We start from the raw sequence: 14348 nt of genomic DNA, 5'->3' as shown, positions 1-14348 counted from the left end.
GCCTTCATGGTAAAATAGCTGCTAGGAAACCACTGCTAAGGACAGGCAACAAGCAGAAGAGACTTGTTTGGGCTAAAGAACACAAGGAATGGACATTAGACCAGTGGAAATCTGTGCTTTGGTCTGATGAGTCCAAATTTGAGATCTTTGGTTCCAACCACCGTGTCTTTGTGCGTCGCAGAAAAGGTGAACGGATGGATTCTACATGGCTGGTTCCCACCATGAAGCATGGAGGAGGAGGTGTGATGGTGTGGGGGTGCTTTGCTGGTGACACTGTTGGGGATTTATTCAAAATTGATGGCATACTGAACCAGCATGGCTACCACAGCATCTTGCAGCGGCATGCTATTCCATCTGGTTTGCGTTTAGTTGGGCCATCATTTATTTTTCAACAGGACAATGACCCCAAACACACCTCCAGGCTGTGTAAGGGCTATTTGACCAAGAAGGAGATTGATGGAGTGCTACGCCAGATGACCGGGCCTCCACAGTCACCAGACCTGAACCCAATCGAGATGGTTTGGGGTGAGCTGGACCGCAGAGTGAAGGCAAAATGGACAACAAGTGCTAAGCATCTCTGGGAACTCCTTCAAGATTGTTGGAAGTCCATTTCCGGTGACTACCTCTTGAAGCTCATCAAGAGAATGCCAAGAGTGTGCAAAGCAGTCATCATAGCAAAAGGTGGCTACTTTGAAGAACCTAGAATATAAGACATATTTTCAGTTGTTTAACACTGTTTTGTTAAGTATATAATTCCACATGTGTTAATTCATAGTTTTGATGCCTTCAGTGTGAATGTACAATTTTCATAGTCATGAAAATACAGAAAAATCTTTAAATGAGAAGGTGTGTCCAAATTTTTGGTCTGTACTGTATGTATATGGCTATTTCTCTGCTGGTATATATTTATGCAGCTTCTCTACTGTATACATATGTCTGTGGTTTATTCACTGGTGTTATTATTTTTTATGTATGCAGTTTAGTGTGGTATATTCAGTGCTGGTATGTTTGCAATTAATTTACTTATGTTATACATATATATATATATATATATATATATATGCTTTATTCACTGCTTTATGTATGGAGTTTATTCACTGCTGGTATATATTTATATGTGCGGTGTTTGTGTATATGTGTATATATATATATATATATATATATATATATACAGTACAGACCAAAAGTTTGGACACACCTTCTCATTTAAAGATTTTTCTGTATTTTCATGACTATGAAAATTGTACATTCACACTGAAGGCATCAAAACTATGAATTACCACATGTGGAATTATATACTTAACAAAAAAGTGTGAAACAACTGAAAATATGTCTTATATTCTAGGTTCTTCACAGTAGCCACCTTTTGCTTTGATGACTGCTTTGCACACTTGGCATTCTCTTGATGAGCTTCAAGAGGTAGTCAACGGAAATGGTCTTCCAACAATCTTGAAGGAGTTCCCAGAGATGCTTAGCACTTGTTGGCCCTTTTGCCCTCACTCTGCGGTCCAGCTCACCCCAAACCATCTCGATTAGGTTCAGGTCTGGTGACTGTGGAGGCTAGGTCATCTGGCATAGCCCCCCATCACTCTCCTCCTTGGTCAAATAGCCCTTACACAGCCTGGAGGTGTGTTTGGGGTCATTGTCCTGTTGACAAATAAATGATGGTCCAACTAAACGCAAACCGGATGGAATAGCATGCCGCTGCAAGATGCTGTGGTAGCCATACTGGTTTAGTATGCCTTCAATTTTGAATAAATCCCCAACAGTGTCACCAGCCGAGCACCCCCACACCATCACACCTCCTCCTCCATGCTTCACGGTGGGAACCAGGCATGTAGAGTCCATCCATTCACCTTTTCTGCGTCGCACAAAGACACGGTGGTTGGAACCAAAGATCTCAAATTTGGACTCATCAGACCAAAGCACAGATTTCCATTGGTCTAATGTCCATTCCTTGTGTTCTTTAGCCCAAACAAGTCTCTTCTGCTTGTTGCCTGTCCTTAGCAGTGGTTTCCTAGCAGCTATTTTACCATGAAAGCCTGCTGCACAAAGTCTCCTCTTAACAGTTGTTGTAGAGATGTGTCTGCTGCTAGAACTCTGTGTGGCATTGACCTGGTCTCTAATCTGAGCTGCTGTTAACCTGCGATTTCTGAGGCTGGTGACTCGGATAAACTTATCCTCAGAAGCAGAGGTGACTCTTGGTCTTCCTTTCCTGGGGCGGTCCTCATGTGAGCCAGTTTCTTTGTAGCGCTTGATGGCTTTTGCAACTGCACTTGGGGACACTTTCAAAGTTTGCCCAATTTTGAGCACTGACTGACCTTCATTTCTTAAAGTAATGATGGCCACTCGTTTTTCTTTACTTAGCTGCTTTTTTCTTGCCATAATACAAATTCTAACAGTCTATTCAGTAGGACTATCAGCTGTGTATCCACCTGACTTCTGCACAACACAACTGATGGTCCCAACCCCATTTATAAGGCAAGAAATCCCACTTATTAAACCTGACAGGGCACACCTGTTAAGTGAAGACCATTTCCGGTGACTACCTCTTGAAGCTCATCAAGAGAATGCCAAGAGTGTGCAAAGCAGTCATCAAAGCAAAAGGTGGCTACTTTGAAGAACCTAGAATATAAGACATATTTTCAGTTGTTTCACACTTTTTTGTTAAGTATATAATTCCACATGTGGTAATTCATAGTTTTGATGCCTTCAGTGTGAATGTACAATTTTCATAGTCATGAAAATACAGAAAAATCTTTAAATGAGAAGGTGTGTCCAAACTTTTGGTCTATACTGTATATATATATATACATACATACATATTTTAATTTTTTTTGTATCAATTATTTTTTTTGGGAGGGGGAAGGATGGGGGAAGTTATTTGAGTTTTTGTCTCTGGCATCAGAAAAGCTAAAATCATCCCTGGAAGGAGAGATATGATTTTTATAAATTACCTTGGCATTTTAGGCCTTGTCTCACCAAGCCAAACAACATTTCCCCGCAATAGTCACAAAAGGCTGGAGATTTGTAGGAGTGAACTAGTAGGATGTGAGGTCGGATCGAGAAGTCGAGGGACACAGACGCTGTATAAAAAGAAAATAATGACAGTTTATCACTTGGTAAAATATTAGGCAATGGACAAAGGTAAATTCTTAAAATTCAGCAAATGGCGGTTATAGTACATAACAGAGGATGTAGTCCAAGCAGAGAACATTATTGTGCATCTGTAAGATTGGGGAGAGCTTGGTGATGGCACTAGAGCACTAGCTTGGCATGGGAATGTCCACTGGGCACTTACAATTTAATTTGAAGTCAGTAAAGGTGTAGGTTCACAGCGTTACAATGCTGTCCGGCCACCTTACTGAAAGCACGGCTACTGGGAGAAAATGACTGTCCATGGTACTACTTACCTCATCTTAGGAGCTATGACACACAACCTTGGCTTGATTTACTTTGCTTCTGTTTAATTCATGATACTGCATTCTTTAACCACAATTACTGACCCCAGATCTTCTGACTACAAGAATTGTCCTGTTTTTTTGACAACCAGTATATATGTGTCATGGCTCAGTTTTAGGACTCGATCCAGTGAACTTTTGCTGTGTGGTCTGTTTCCCCCTCTGAGCCACAGCCCCATTTGTCTCTGTACAAATGCTGATGGTCCTTTTCTCATTGCTTTCCTTTTCTTGGTTTGCTTCACTTCAAGTGTTTTCCATTTTCTTTTTGGTTCTGTCCTATCACATTTTTTGATGGGCTTTATACAATCACCGCTCACTGACTTTCTTTGCTGGCTATACTTCAATGTAGATGATGTTAGGAATTCCAGCTCTTTAACTAGAGATTATCTTAACCAGTTGCCTTTCCTACGATTTGACTTTGTCCTCCTCCGCAGCATCCTTCACTTTCTTTTACGTTTGAGGGTCTGGGAGGTTTTTAACTTACTTTATTTTTTGGTTCTCTGTATTTTTCCCTGTCTATCCTGTGTGAATGTGTCTTAGTTTCTTACCCTGGGTTCTCGTGTCTCCCTGCATGCTCTCCTTTCTCTTTGTAGGATTTGTGTTGCGGCCTCCCCTCTGATTTCTCAGGAGATACAAGAAACCTCTTGGCGGCCTTTTAGGGAGTCATATCTAAGGATTTGTTTTTAGTTGTGTGTTTAGTGACTTTCCTAGTCTGTATAGGAACCAGTTGAGTGCAGGTACAGCGTCTCTCTTTGTAAGTCCTTCCCTTCTACCGTTACTCGTGTGAGTGTGTGAACACGTTCGTAACAATATGGTTGTCAACTGGTGGACTGGAAACGTACAGACCTCATATCGTATCTCAATTGAAGAAGCAAACTACCCCAGTGTCAGGCACACTAGGTCCTCACTTTAGCCGGCAGCAGGGTGATATGAGCCACAACATCTGGAAAGTGAAGAGGACCTGGGATTGGTAAGTATATATTTTTTCTTTTTGTGTGTGCTCTGGGCTTTTAATTAATTTAAGGGTCTATTTATGGGGTCTCAATACTTTCAATGGTCTGTTCTAGAGTCTAAAAAAGTTTAGAGATCTGGGATCTAATTGTTTTTTATTTAGTTATTGTAATAAGAAATATGGACAAAAAATGATTCTATGAGATGACACTCCTGAGGGGTCACTGCATTTTTATGCACTTTTTTTTCTAGCCAAAACCAAGAATTAGAAGTCCTTCCTTTTATATTTCCCATTTCTGGCTATGGCTGAAAATTCTGCATTGAAAACTACCCTTTTAAAAAAAAAAAAAAAAATGCTCTGGGTAAAAATAAATTTAAACCGATGTTAAAGTTACAAAATTTTCAGATACTCACCAGGAAGAATAACTTCAATCAAGTCTCCTTCTCTGATAAAATTGTTGGGTATAAGGCGCTCTAGGACATTTTCTGAGCTCAGGTTATGACGAAAGAGTTGAATCTTTTCGGAAACTCCCAAAAATCCATATTCAGGATACTAAAAATGTACAAAAAATAAAGTATTAATTATGGACAAGATGTTCTAAACGTATGGAAATGTCAACACAACATCCACATACAAAGTCATTGTATAAATATACCAAATATGGAAGTATATCAGAAGAATTCTACCTGTCTTCCAAAATATCTGCTTCCTAGATTATTGGGTGATGAGTCGGGGAACTGATTGGTGTAGAAACCAAAAAAACCTATCCATGGCTGTACTCGCATGCTTTGATAGAGCTAGCATAGGATGTACATGTAAATGACTTGATAAATTAGGAGATTGTGTGCTGGCTACTATTTTTTATTTAGCTCTAAATGATATTTAGTTTTTCCATATTCTATGATGACTGAACTCAGATTTAAAAATATACATAATGACTTTTGAATACATTCTTCACAATAAATATTTGTTCATATCAGTGTACAGGGATGTGGTAGAACTTGTTGTACAGGTCAAGACCGTTGTGCTCCGGTGCACCCAGGCAGGAAGGAACGGACCGGTTTGATTGTGCCAAATATTCCGCGTGAGCTTGTTACAGTTCTAACAGTGACACCTCACTCTTGCCTCAAATTTTTTAATCACTAATAATAAGAGAAACACTGAAAATAAGAGAAACACTGAAAATTCTAAAAAAAGAGAAAGAAAAGATAATTTCTAAATATCACACGTGCAACCAGTCATGATCCCGCCATTCGCTGTGCCCTAGGGATGCTGTGAGTGACAGTTCAGCCACCCTATCGATAGTAGGGGTGTGTCAGGCTGTCAGTGCTGGGAGTGACAGCTCAGCCGCCCTATGGATAGCAGGGGTGTGTCAGGCTGTCAGTGCTGGGAGTGACAGCTCAGCCGCCCTATGGATAGCAGGGGGGTGTCAGGCTGTCAGCGCTGGGAGTGACAGCTCAGCCGCCCTATGGATAGCAGGGGAGTATCAGGCTGTCAGTACTGTGAGTGACAGCTCAGCCGCCCTATGGCTAGCAGGGGCATGTCGGGCTGTCAGTGCTTTGAGTGACAGCTCAGCCGCCCTATGGCTAGCAGGGGCATGTCGGGCTGTCAGTGCTGTGAGTGACAGCTCAGCCGCCTTATGGATAGCAGGGGGGTGTCGGGCTGTCAATGCTGTGAGTGACAGCTCAGCTGCCCTATGGCTAGCAGGGGCTTGTCGGGCTGATAGTGCTGTGAGTGACAGCTCAACCGCCCTATGGACAGCAGGGGCGTATCGGACTGTCAGTGCTGTGAGTGACAGCTCAGCTGCCCTATGGATAGCAGGGGCTTGTTGGGCTGTCAGTCCTGTGAGCGACAGCTCAGCTGCCCTATGGATAGCAGGGGCGTATAGGCTGTCAGTGCTGTGAGTGACAGCTCAGCCGCCCTATGGATAGCAGGGGCGTATAGGCTGTCAGTGCTGTGAGTGACAGCTCAGCCACCCTATGGCTAGCAGAGGCTTGTCGGGCTGTCAGTGCTGTGAGTGACAGCTCAGCTGCCCCATGGATATCAGGGACGTATAGGCTGTCAGTGCTGTGAGTGACAGCTCAGCTGCCCTATGGATAGAGGGACGTGTCGGGCTGTCAGTGCTTTGAGTGACAGCTCAGCTGTCCTATGGATAGAGGGGCGTGTCGGCTGTCAGTGCTGTGAGTGACAGCTCAGCAGCCCTATGGATAGAGGGGCGTATCGGTGGTCAGTGTTGTGAGGGACAGCTCAGCTGCCCTATGGATAGCAGGGGCGTGTCAGGCTGTCAGTGTTGTGCTTGAGTTTCCTCCATGTGTTTTCCTTTCCAGATAATTGCCAGGCTACTTAACTGGCTGTTAATGTCAGATCATTGCCAATTGTAGCTTCAGTTCAGTGATGTGATTACTCTGTGCTCTTTATTTTGATATTCTGATCTTTTGTTGCCAGAAATTGGATTTGCCTTTCGACTACCCGTTTGTATAGCCCCTTTGCCTCTGATGTATTCTGACTTTAGTTACCAGACCCTGGACTTTGCCCCTGACTATCCCTTGGTCTTATCCCTCTGTCTTTGATCTACCTTCCCGGCTTCAGACCTTGGACCTCTTGACCCCTCTGCCTTCATGGCAAGTCAGTGAGTAGTGACTAGCGACATACAACCCTTGCAGCTAGTGTACTAATTGTATAACCAAAATTGAGGGCAAATTTATAGAATTTGCTATAGGGTTAAACTTGGCATTGGAAACTATACTAAGAGCAGGTGCAGGCGAGTTTATTTTCGGTCCGAGGGTAATCCAACAAAACCCGGACCAATGAAATTCTATGTGGCCGTGCACATGTCCACTGCATGCCCTCCTTGATCAGATATTTGTATCGCACTCGGCCATGCAAGTCAATGAGTCCGTGGAAAACATAGGATGCTTTCAGATGACATCTGAGTGCGATCTGATTTCTACAGACTGACAGAATCGAGAAGATGGAGACATTTTTTTCTCCATTTTCTCCTCATCCGAGAGAATCGTATCACACTCTGATCACGCTCTGCTCACACTCTGATCAGAGTGTCATTCGCATAATCGGCCCGATTTTCTTGGATGACAGAATCTACGGCAGTCTGCACTTAGCCTAAGGCCACGGCCCCACTATCAGTATTTGGTCAGTATTCGGTCAGTACTTTTTCTCAGGAGTGAAAAACTAAACCAGGTGAGGAACAATCAGAGAGAAGGTATAATAGACACAAGTCACCAATTCTGCATTTATCATCCACTCCTGGTTTTGGCTCCCACTCCTGAGAAAAAATACTGACCGAATACTGACCAAATACTGATAGTGGGGCCGTGGCCTAATAGTTATAGGTGGACTCGGAGGTAGAGAAACTCATTAAAGCAAGAAGTTTTTAGTGGTGATTCAAGCTGAGGGTTACACAATGATTTTGGTTGCGCAATTCTCAGCCAAATATATACATATATGACTTTGGTGAAATTTTATTGTGATTTGGTTGGTAAATCATGCGAGAGAAAAGTTGCACATTTCCTACAGTAAAACATGGTATTTAGCCATCACATGAGAAGGTTGTACATCAAAACTAAAGTCATCTGTAAATTTGGTGCAATCAGAAACATCAATTTGGAGAAATTGACTTACATATATACTTGTCTTACTAGTAAGTGTAATGAGATGGACAAAGGGAATATTTCCACAGTTAATGTATAACAGGATGTCTACAAGTGAGTGCCGCAATCTACTGGCCAAAGATCCAAAGATTGTAGGACAAAAAAAATTGGAAAGGATTGCATCAGCATGAACTACATAACAAAGCACCTGATTCCTGAGGGGAAGAGAATGGAGGAGACACCAGGTTATGTGACAGCTGTGGCTCAGTTAATAATTCTAAAAGGCCCAGGAGGACAGTGAAGGGGAGGAGTTGGCGCCTGAAACTGTAGCAGGACAGACGTGGGCTGCCGCGAGGTTGGCTTCTGGTCGCCAAATCAAGTGACCAGACCCGAGTGAAGAGTCGAAAATTATCCCCTAAGGAAATTCTGAAAACATGATCCATTGATGGCTCTTTAGAACTGAAGTTGGGGAACACTCATCTAGGGCAATCCAAAACATCCCTTTGGCCCAAATGTGAAGATCAATACCATCAAAGACCTTTACCCTTAAAAAGTAACCGTCAGTTTAATTTTTATTTAATAAATCAATAGCACATGTGAAAATAAGCAACTTTGCAATATATCTTATCAGATAAATTTCTTTATCCTCCTGGACTGATCTTTCACTCTCAACTCATGGGTAAAATTTGTAAAATCTTTGTTCAGTGAAGACAGATTTTCTCATTAATGAGATGATACTCGGAGCTTTTAAAATTCTATGGAGATGGAAAGGGGAGGAGCTAGAGGCCGACACAGACATTCTACTGCACGTTCCATGGAACTTTGAGCACCAACTGTCATCTCCTATCTCCGTAATGGGAAAATATGTATTTACTGAAGACAGATTTTACCCCTGGATTGAGAATTTTGAGATTGAATGATCAGTCCAGGAGGGGAAAGAAGAGGATCTCACTGATAAGATATATTATAAAGTTTCTTATTTTCATGTGTACTATTAATTTCTCAAAAAAAAAAAATTAAATAAATAAAATGACGGTAACAGTTGAAGACTATGGTCTACAGGTTATGTAGACCATGGAATATGCATGGCATTATCTAAATGTATTGTGGAGAGATTAAAGAAAAAAAAACATTTAACTTTGAACAATGCATTTCTAAAAGGTTTTAAAGGTGTGGTGTGAACTGTTACATCAGAAGCAACAGAAGACTTGGGTGTTGAGCAAAGCACTGAAGCAGCTGAAAAAAAAAACAATGTTGGGTGGTCACATTTTTCTGCAATACATGAAATCATCTAGTGAAAGGGCCATTGCTGCAGCTCACTACACAAAAATTTTGGAGGGGTCATGGTACAAAACCGGCACTGCAGACCCATTGATATTAGAATTGGTAGAGGTCAGGAGCATAACGATCGTGGCCCCAAAGGGTGTGACCGTAACTGGACCTGTGCGAATATTTCAGATAGATTTGCATCCGAGGACGCACATTCAGCTTGAGGGTATTGCGGCGCAGAGACTCGCTGGCTCCCTGCACTGCAATACACTCAACAAGCCAATCAGAGATCAGCAGTTGATCTTGGCATGCCCATCATGAACGGTGTATGGCAGTGACGTCATGTGCCACCCATGGCTGACATGTTGAAGTCAGCTGCTGGCTATAGAAGAGGACGCCGCACGTTGCGGGAGTGGAGGAAAAGAGCTGCAGAACGGACATTATAACAGGATGGCTGACATTATACCAGGCAGGAACCCAGGAAGAGGACATTATTACAGGATGGTGGCCAGGATGAGGACATTATTACAGAAAGAGGACAGGACTGGGGTCATTTTTACAGAAAGGGGCCAGGATGGGGGACGTTATTACAGAAAGGGGCCAGAATGGTACATTATTAAAGAAAGGAGCCCAGGATGGAAGACTTTATTAAAGGAAGGGGCCAGGATGGGGGACATTATTACAAAAAGGGGCCAAGACAGGGGACATTATTATAGAAAGGGTCAGGAGGGGGCACATTATTAGAGAAACGTGCCTGACCGGAAGGACATTGATAAAGAAGAGGGCCCAGCATGGGAGACATTTTTACAGGAAGGGGCCAGGACAGGGGACATTATTAATCTCCCATATCCTGGGCCCCTTTCTGTAATAATGGCCCCTGTCCTACCCCCTTCCTATAAAAATGTCCCCCATCCTGGGCTCCTTTCTTTAATACAGGAAGGGGCCAGGATGGGGGACATTATTACAGAAAGGGGCCAAGACAGGGGACATTATTATAGAAATGGGTCAGGAGGAAGGGGACATTATTAGAGAAAGGGGCAAAGATGGGGGACATTATTACAGAAGAGGGCCCAGGATAGGGAACATTATTACAGAAAGGGGTAGGATAGGGAACATTATCACAGAAAGCGGCCCAAGTTGGGGACATTATTACATGGAAGGTGAACACACATGTCTTTATAGGATCTAGAACATTACAAAGGCCCATACAAGGAGTTAGGGACCAAATTTTTCCCCGGGGCCCATTTGACTCTAGTTACGCCACTGGTAGAGATTACTATTTCTGGGAGTATTAGGATATATTCAAACAATGAAATAAAATCCTAAGTGTAACTTTGGCGGCACATCCGCATAAAAAAACCCAAAAGCTCAGCATTTGATTTCTGCTGGGGATTTTCAATTTGCTGCGGATCCACAAAAGGATGAGCCCATGGTCAAATTACTTATTTTTAATGGAGCACCAAAAATAATATCCAGTAATATATACAGGACTGATTTTATTGAAAATGGGGCCTTAAGCGTGATGCAAAGTACAGAACAATACCCCTTGCTGAACATCATACAGATGAGTGCAGGAGACAGAGAGGACCACGTGTCAGTTCATGGCTACTAAGAAAGAGGACAGTGGTGCCTGAAGGTACCATATGATGGCACAGAGATCTGTATTATGGAACTGTAAGGACCCTCTATGCCCCCCACAAGTTCTGTACACACAGCTGTACTTTAACTGAAACATCTTGCTAGTACAAAGGATTATCCAACTGGTTAATGAATGGCACTACAGTGAATGAATGACCCTCATATTGTCCATTAACAATCACCATGATTTTTTTAGCTGATACAAATTGTTACATTTGTATTGACAAACGAGAAAGGGACATATCAACACCAAACACATTAAACTAAATGGAATTTGTCAGCAGGGGTTTGTTATGTAATCCGAGAGCAGCGTGATATAGGGGCAGAGACCCTGAATCCAGCGATGTGTCACTTACTGGGCTGTGTTGTAGTTTCATTCAAATCAGTGTTTTATCAGCAGGAGATTATCACTACAGGACTAGGTGTCTCGTGCCTCCAGGTCCAACCACACCCCCACCACTGATTGGCTGCTTTTTATCAATATCCAGTGTACATAGAAAACAGCCAATCAGTGGTGTGGGAAGGGTTATATAGGGCTCAGCATTTAGAGAACTAGATCTGCAGTAGAGAAAACTGTGATTGTATCACAACTGCTGCACCCAGTAAACTAAATGATACATCCCTGGAATCAGGGTCTTTGTCCTTACCTCATGCTGCTGTCAGATTACATAGAACATCTGCATAATAACGAACAAGCTTCAGATTTGAAGTCCACACAATGTTTTCATTTTCTTGTCGATTTTTTCTTCCACAATGTGTGACTGGGATTTTGAAAAACCCATTGACTTGTACTGTAAATAGCTGAAAATCCGTGACAAATCTGTGACGTGTGAACTTGGCCTTAAGGAAAAAAAATAAAAGGTTTTTAAAACATTGAGAGGGGTCATAAATAGCCTTCCAGACGTACAAAGATCAGCCTTCCAGACGTACAAAAATCTCAATAGGATATGTAAAAATGAAATCAAGTTAGCAAAGTTAAGATGCGTTTACACTGAAAGATTATTGCGAACAAGCTCTCCTAGGATTGCTCATTTTAGATGATCTTACAGCAAAAACAGGCTGCCAATCACCTGATGTGTGAGCAAAATGATCGCTCATTGGCTCATTGAGGTACAACAGAATTTAGTTGGCAGAGGCACTACAGAGTTTAGTTGGCAGAGGTACGGCAGAGTTTAGTTGGCAGAGGTACGACAGAGTTTAGTTGGCAGAGGTACGACAGAGTTAATTCAATGATAGAGCAGAGTTGGGTTTGTGATGAGGTCCAAGTCAGAACTGGCCACTGGTATAGCAGAGTTACCCAGCAATGCATCAGAGCTGAATTTATCACAAGGACTGGAATAACTTTTCTGCCAAACGAATTTCCTGGGAAAAAAATGCGTAGACAGGTGAATTCGAATTTACCACTCTATAAATCACTTATAAGGCCGCATCTTAAAGGGGCTGTTCAGGCTTTGGGTACGAGTCTGCAGTCACTCCATGTGACTGTAGACTTGTGAATCCTCACAGCATGTACAGTGCACACTGTCAGGATTCTCCGATGCCGGGGAGAGTAGGCAGTCATATATGCGTTTTGCATACTTCCGGCCACATTTCAACTAGAGGTCTCCAACCTTGCTCAATTCACTTGTATTGAGTGATGCAGTGCACGTCTAGTCGGCATGTGACTGCATGTATGCAAATCACATATTTGCGGTCATGCACCCTCCTCTCCTGGCGTTGGCACCGGAGAATCCTGACAGTGCGCACTATGAGGATTCACAAGTCTGCAGTCACATGAAGTGACTGCAAACTTGCACTCTAAGTCCGAACAACCTCTTTAAATATAGGATTTAGTTTTGGGCTCCACATTCCAGAAAAAGGAAATTGTAATTAGTCAGACTGTGGAAAGCCCGACCCAAGAGGAAGTAGTGGCAGATACTGTATCAGAATGTAAAAAAGGTCTAGATGCTTATCTACTAACAAATGTCATTGTGGGTTTAGATTATACTCTAGCAGTAAAAATGCATAATTGGACAAGAAAAGTTAAATTTGATGGTTTTATGCAATTTTATGTAATAACCTAAGCTAAGATTCTATGGTTTGGACAGGATTGTCAAAACAAGCACAGTATGATCCTTTATCTAAAGTCCCCAAACTTGCAGCTCAAGGGCAAAGTTTTGACAATATATTTATTGTAAAACAGAAGGGGTTTATTTTTAGGGCAGCTTTTACTTTTTTTCTAGATCAACTTAAAAAACTGAAAGCTGAGCTCTGATTGGCTGATCCAAATGACTAAAAAGTCAAAACAAATGTGCATGGTAAATTCAGTATGAATAAAGTGTTAGAGAAATGTTTCCAAAACAATATCAGCTATGTTCAGTATATAGTGAGCTTTGTTTATAAAGTCACAATTTGGTTAAAAGGGAATATTTCTGGTGGCAACAAAGGGATGAACAAAGGGGCTACAAAACTTATTCCAGGGGTCATTTTCTTAGGTCAATCTGAGGTATGTGTACCCCGGGAAGGGCACGCTATTTCTTTAAGAGGAAGTTAACAACACCAGCAGTGGCGTAAGCGTAACTACAGTCCGATGGGCCCCGGTGCAAGATTTGGATCCGGTTCCCGCCAATCTTGTTATATATACAGTATATATATACAGTACAGACCAAAAGTTTGGACACACCTTCTCATTTAAAGATTTTTCTGTATTTTCATGACTATGAAAGTTGTACATTCACACTGAAGGCATCAAAACTATGAATTAACACATGTGGAATTATATACTTAACAAAAAAGTGTGAAACAACTGAAAACATGTCTTATATTCTAGGTTCTTCAAAGTAGCCACCTTTTGCTTTGATGACTGCTTTGCACACTCTTGGCATTCTCTTGATGAGCTTCAAGAGGTAGTCACCGGAAATGGTCTTCCAACAATCTTGAAGGAGTTCCCAGAGATGCTTAGCACTTGTTGGCCCTTTTGCCTTCACTCTGCGGTCCAGCTCACCCCAAACCATCTCGATTGGGATCAGGTCTGGTGACTGTGGAGGCCAGGTCATCTGGCGTAGCACTCCATCACTCTCCCTCTTGGTTAAATAGCCCTTACACAGCCTGGAGGTGTGTTTTGGGTCATTGTCCTGTTGAAAAATAAATGACGGTCCAACTAAACGCAAACCGGATGGAATAGCATGCCGCTGCAAGATTCTGTGGTAGCCATGCTGGTTCAGTTTGCCTTCAATTTTGAATAAATCCCCAACAGTGTCACCAGCAAAGCACCCCCACACCATCACACCTCCTCCTCCATGCTTCACGGTGGGAACCAGGCATGTAGAGTCCATCCGTTCACCTTTACTGCGTCGCACAAAGACACGGTGGTTGGAACCAAAGATCTCAAATTTGTACTCATCAGACCAAAGCACAGATTTCCACTGGTCTAATGTCCAT

The 14348-nt window shown here is 42.4% G+C and overlaps 1 protein-coding gene across 2 annotated transcripts in view; it reads right to left on the bottom strand.

Moving 5' to 3' along the window:
- Positions 1 to 14348, bottom strand: part of LOC141173913 (serine/threonine-protein kinase D3-like) — an 84242-nt gene that overhangs the window by 35741 nt on the left and 34153 nt on the right. Inside the window, exons 1-3 of one of the 2 annotated variants that reach the window (XM_073658461.1) lie at positions 11576 to 11693; positions 4827 to 4965; positions 2958 to 3086 (exon numbers count right to left, since the gene is read on the bottom strand). In XM_073658461.1, coding sequence (XP_073514562.1) covers positions 2958 to 2997 — 40 coding nt within the window. In that variant the 5' untranslated portion in view covers positions 2998 to 3086; positions 4827 to 4965; positions 11576 to 11693. Of the gene's footprint in view, positions 1 to 2957; positions 3087 to 4826; positions 4966 to 11575; positions 11694 to 14348 lie in introns of those variants that run through there. The other variant, XM_073658460.1, reaches the window with a different exon arrangement.

The sequence above is a fragment of the Phyllobates terribilis genome, unplaced genomic scaffold, assembly GCF_046119375.1.
Source record: "Phyllobates terribilis strain yellow unplaced genomic scaffold, ASM4611937v1 Scaffold_13__5_contigs__length_258822181, whole genome shotgun sequence".
Taxonomy (NCBI): domain Eukaryota; kingdom Metazoa; phylum Chordata; class Amphibia; order Anura; family Dendrobatidae; genus Phyllobates; species Phyllobates terribilis.
The sequence above is the reverse complement of the archived record's forward strand: the minus strand, read 5'-3'. Positions and strand labels throughout refer to the sequence as shown.